The sequence below is a fragment of the Bidens hawaiensis genome, unplaced genomic scaffold (genome assembly GCF_021521415.1).
Source record: "Bidens hawaiensis isolate Kalapana, Puna unplaced genomic scaffold, B.hawaiensis_p1.1 tig00009070_1, whole genome shotgun sequence".
NCBI classification, from domain to species: domain Eukaryota; kingdom Viridiplantae; phylum Streptophyta; class Magnoliopsida; order Asterales; family Asteraceae; genus Bidens; species Bidens hawaiensis.
In genome coordinates this window covers 194,725-200,384 of record NW_027491665.1, presented here as the reverse complement: position 1 = coordinate 200,384, position 5,660 = coordinate 194,725, and the positions used below count along the sequence as shown (strand labels likewise).

The window sequence follows — 5,660 nt, the reverse complement described above, 5'->3', positions numbered from 1 at the left end:
TCAACTAGCAAAGAGAAGCCGCCTGCTATTGATGATGCTATGGAAAAGTATAAAAGTTTCAAGAAGTTTGATACTGCCACGGACCATTCGGATCATTATATTGCAACGACACGGGCAACTTTTTGTTTTTATTTATGCCATTGTTACATTTGTCATTATTTATATACATGCCACTTGTTTCAGCCAACTAAAAATTGTGCTAAAAGGATACAAAAAGAATGGTGGATTCTTGAGAAAGACTTGCCTGGTATGTCTCACCGGTTTATCAACTCGGAATATTTTCATTTTGTCACTCAAAACAATGGTTTATACCATGAAGAATCCACCGAAGGTAAGGTTCTTTCATTTTTCTAATGTTATTATGTTCCTAGTTTTTTAATATGTTAATTTGGTTAAAACTTAAATGATGAAAGTATTGGATGTAGAAGTTTGAGGATTTCGTGGTTGGACATTTTAGGAGCCACGTGCTTGATATTTTAAAGGCATGTAAAGCTTATAAGGAAGGTGAGCAAGTCGGGTGTCTTGTCAATGGAGGTGTGCAAGGCATTGATGAGGGTAGCCGTAGTTGCTCAGAGAAGTTTAAGAACAGTACGTGTGGCGTCATATACTAAAACACTTATAGCTGCATTTGAGAAGATTGGAGCAAACGAAGCGAAAGAATTAGTTCATTAAAGTGCAAAGAAAACTCCTTTGCTCGCTGCACCAAAAGCTACCCGGAGCCTGTCTGGTATTGGTCATTCTCTAACAGGGGTCAAGTCTAAATACAAGTATCGGTGAAAATATGTCAAATGTTATCAAATTTGAATGAAATTTTGCATGGAGATGGGGAATTTGACATTTGGACTCCATATGATGGATATGCGCTTGTTTTGGTACAATTGTGAGTACAATGGCAGATAAATGATTTTAAATTTTTAACCGTGAATATTTTTTCATTAATGGTAAAGATGCACGTTTCTTGTATGTATTTTGCGGAAAAGGTTTTCGTTCTTCATAGGAGTGTCATCTAGGTTTTAGAACTTGTGTTATGGACGAGCTATACAAACCAACATGGATGATATCGGTTTATTGTTGGAGAACTTGCCAATGACAGGGTTAACATCAATCTCAATGTTGTCACGTTTAGACGCATGTGACTGTACTAACTTACTAAGATTGATGTCGCATATGTTACAGACGGATTCTCATAAACTAGGAAGATGTCGTCCTTGTCATAGGTGGATTTATGACTTCTACATGACACGGATATTAAGACCAAGATGTCGCCCCACCGTGACAACCCTTTTATAAAAGATGTTCAAGAAACTTGAGCTTGGACCCAAGCGCGCCTTAATTTAAGTATGGTCGTCAAGAATGATAAACGATAATTAATCTAACAGGCAACTCATAATATGCTTGTTCTTTTTGAGTTATAATTTGAGCTTGAGCTCGTAAAAGTATGATCCAATAACTCTTTTAATAAAAATTAATATTCAGTATTTAAGTAAAAACAAATATTACAATTAATAGACCATAATGTGTGCAATGATTATAAATGAAATCGAGTTACAACATATAAAAAGTTTAAGTTTGGGCTTAACTTAAATGAGTCAAACGAATGAGCTTACATTGGCTCAAGGTCGGCGCAGTTACAAACCAAACGAGGTCACTTCACCACGTTTATATCCAAGGTGATGCCATGCCATGTAAAGATTTGGTAAAATTCACCTTCATATATGGAAACAGGGTTAGGTTTAAATACGAACTTTGATTTTTCTAAGAAGGCTAAGAATGAGTGTATTTTTGTCTTAACACTTTTATATCAAAACCCACTTACTTTAATCTCAAAACTCACCTACATTAATTTCAAAAACCCACTTACATAAAACCCAATTACATCTTCACTCATCTCCTACATCCACCACCACTCCACCGCCCACCGCCACCACACCTGTCACCCACCACCACCACCTCGCTGGAAAAGTCCGAAAAAACACAATGGAAAACACTATGAAAAACACAATGTAAAAAACACAATGGAAAAAAACACTATGAAAAAAAAACACAATGATAAAAACACAATAAAAAACACAATTGTATGAAACAATGTAAAAAACACAATGAAAAATACCATTGTATAACACAATTTTGGTAAAACACAATTTATAAAAACCCACTAATTTTTTTTTTAGTTTTTATATTACAATATGGTACTCATATTAAAGATAAAAAGACACTCGTTATTATGGTGAATTTATTTTTCAATAGAAACGTGGTAAAAAAAGTTATGGACGTTTTAAAATGATGGAGGAATTTGGCATGTGCCTTGCATGTGGAGAGAGAAAGTCAATAAATGTGTTATTACTTTTATACCCTTTACCTTGTGTTTACACTTGATTTCCCTCTAAACTAATCTCAACCCTTCATGTTCAAAATCAAAGACAAAAAGTATTCTTATCTTTCATACAAAAAGTATACTTTCTATTATAATCTAACTCTACGGTAAACAATAATAATGCTAACAAAATATGAGATATACAAGAATAACAAACTAATATAAATATATTAATCATCCCTTTCCATCATTATCTCCAATAATAATAATACTAATAGTTAAAACGCAAGCAAAAATTAATATCATGATCGTTTCAAATTCGCCAGAGAAACATAGGGTTTAATACAACGTGATTCAAGCTTTAATAAACCCATTCTTAATTATTTTTTTTTGCTGTTAATTCACTCTTGACAAATGGAATCATCGTCAAGATACATGACTCGAAACTCCAAGTAAAAGCCTCTTCTTGTTGATTACTGGTACCTTGTTTTTCAAGTTATGTTAATGTGAGAGTTTATTTATTTTGTAGGAAAAGAGCGAATGCGGAACCCGATGTTGCTCCTCCTTCGGCTGATCAGAATTCGAAAACGAAGGCTAGGCGTAAACAAAAGGAGGTATGTAGTTAACTAGTTATCATGTTGGTTGATTGATTCAAAATGATCGAGTGGAAACTTCTTATTTAACGCTTTGGCTATCGCCCTGCTTGCTGTCGCATAGACTCATACTACACGTATAGGTGGCAGCTTTTTGTCATATTCCCGTTGACCGTTATATACGAGACAGACTATATGACTACATCACTACGCCCCATACGCCCCATCCGAGTAGTTACTCGTATGGGGCTTTACGAGATTCATACGACTTTGAACCAAATGAGATAGATTTGAATTTTCTTATACAAGGTTAGGTCATATGAGTAGTATAATATAGTCTATACGACATAAATTTTTACAATCTCCGCTATAAGGCAGTCTAAGTAGTATGGAGTCGTATGACTAGTGACTCATAACGATTCTAGTCAAACACGTTTTCTACAAAGCTGGTACGGTGTCATTGTACGGACTATTAAACAATGCTTATTGCAATATGTATTGAAAATGATTGTTGTTTTCTAAATCGGTTACAATAGATAATAAGATGAAGCTTGAATTAAGGAGACAAATCCTCTAATAATAAATACAATGAATATAAACAACATGGTCGTCTTTAGGGACAGCGAAACGAAGCTAGGGCTTTAGGTCTTCACTTCCTAAAGCCCTCAATTTCCAGAACAAAATTAATAACTATACATCTATAATTTGGGTTTTGAATTGGTGTGTGCAATTTGAGCGGCGTTTACACTGAATTAGGTCTGGCAAGGTGTGAGGAACTACATTACTTCTGTATTTGCAAAAAATGATGACAACATCTTAATATATTTGGAGTGAAAGCAAGATAACATTTTTACAATAAGGCCCCATTTTTTATACATTGTTTTAGGCCTCCAAATAGGTTGAGCCGGCCCTGATAAACAATCTTCTAATAATAGGAGTTTGGATTGGGACATGATTGTCGGTTGCTATAATGCAAAATATGTGAAATATTCTTTTGTTTGATCACATTAATACGGACAACCTATACGCCTTGTATAGGCTATACAAGTATAAAGGGTGTCTCAAAAATTGAGGTATGCGTCTTATTAGGAGCTCCCTTATTTTATCACTCAATTTGTCAGGTTGAAATAGTTGATGTTGACAATAATGAAGATTTAGTGCCTCTTAAAGGGAAGAGCGTTGACTCTAACAAAAGGACGAAGGGCATTTCATTAGATGATTATGTTTTAGATGATGTTGATGATACTCAAATTGCTGTAAATAGCAAAAGTCTATCAAGTTCAAGACTTACTGGAAGCTCATCTAGCAAAAAAAAGCAGCCTGTTAATGATAATGCTATGAAAAAGTATGGTTTCAAGAAGTTTGATACTGTCGTGGACCATTCGGATCATCATTTTGCGACGACACAAGCAAGAGTCTGTTTTTGTTAATAATTTAATACCATTGTTACATTTCTCATTATTTATTTATTTATATATATCATATGTCAGATGTTTCAGCCATCTAAAAAATGTTCTAAAAAGATACAAGAAGAGTGGAGGATTCTTGAGAAAGACTTGCCTGGTATGTCTCACCGGTTTATCAACTCTATTGAAATATAATGAACGTATGTGTATATGATATTTTATCTGCATACAGACACGATATTTGTTCGAGCTTATGAATCAAGAATGGATCTTTTAAGAGCAGTGATTATTGGAGCAGAGGGGACGCCGTATCATGATGGTCTTTTCTTCTTTGATGTGTGTTTTCCAAGCACTTACCCGGATACGCCACCTGTAATTATCCACTTGATTTTAAGTTTTTAACAAATATAACAAATGATTGACCTTTTGTCAAATGTTTGATGATGTTTTTTTTTCAGCGTGTGCATTATCGATGTGGTGGTCTTCGTATCAATCCAAATCTATACGAATGTGGTAAAGTTTGCTTGAGTCTTTTGAACACGTGGAGCGGGGACATGAATGAGAAGTGGGTTCCAGGCACTTCAACTATGCTTCAAGTTCTAGTCTCAATACAGGGTTTGATTTTGAACATGAAGCCTTACTTTAACGAACCCGGGCATGAACGTTTGAGTGGCTCAGAGCATGGAGAAAAGTGTTCTTTACAATATAATGAGGACATTGTTATTTTATCACTAAAAACAATGGTTTATGCCATGAAGAACCCACCAAAGGTAAGATTCTTTTGTTTTGTTTTGTTTTGTTTTTATGTTCCTAGTTTTTTAGTATCTGTGGTTCAATGGCCAAAGTGTTGGATGCAGAACTTCAAGGATCTAGTGATTGAGCATTTTAGGAGTCGTGTGCTCGATATATTGACGGCATGTAAAGCTTATACAGAAGGTGTGCAAGTTGGGTGTGTTGTCAAAGGAGGTGCACAAAACGTTGATGAGGGTAGCAATGGCTGCTCACAGAAGTTTAAGGATGACGTGGCGTCATTTATTAAGACGCTTATAGCTGCATTTGAGAAGATTGGAGCAAACGAAGTTAAAGAATTTGTTCATTTAAGTGTAAAGAAAAATCCTTAGCCCGCCACACCAAAAGCAACCCGGTACCCGCCTGCTATTGGTTATTCTGGAATGGCGTTTACTTCTAAATCAAAGTATCCGTGAAAAGATGGCAAATGTTATTAAATTTTGATGTTATTTTGCATTTTGGAGATGGGTATTGGATCACATATGATGGATATACTAGATATACATCATATATGGATAACTTTTTTCTAGTGTTTATAACTTTTGACTTGACAAATTT

The 5,660-nt window shown here is 34.9% G+C and overlaps 1 protein-coding gene across 1 annotated transcript; it reads left to right on the top strand.

Moving 5' to 3' along the window:
• Positions 1-301: 301 nt before the first annotated feature.
• On the top strand, positions 302-5,434 carry LOC143531029 (putative ubiquitin-conjugating enzyme E2 38). Its single transcript, XM_077026423.1, has 8 exons — positions 302-331; positions 426-577; positions 2,844-2,928; positions 4,029-4,316; positions 4,407-4,470; positions 4,546-4,685; positions 4,772-5,083; positions 5,171-5,434. Exons 1-8 carry the CDS (start codon positions 302-304, stop codon positions 5,432-5,434), a joined length of 1,335 nt encoding a protein of 444 aa, XP_076882538.1.
• Positions 5,435-5,660: the final 226 nt, after the last annotated feature.

Bases quoted from the DNA above. Each gene is read 5' to 3' on its own strand.
- LOC143531029 (XM_077026423.1), top strand. From the start codon at position 302: ATGGTTTATACCATGAAGAATCCACCGAAG. The intron at 2,929-4,028 runs GTATGTAGTTAA...TCAATTTGTCAG, and splicing joins CTAGGCGTAAACAAAAGGAG to GTTGAAATAGTTGATGTTGA. The intron at 4,686-4,771 runs GTAATTATCCAC...TTTTTTTTTCAG, and splicing joins CTTACCCGGATACGCCACCT to CGTGTGCATTATCGATGTGG.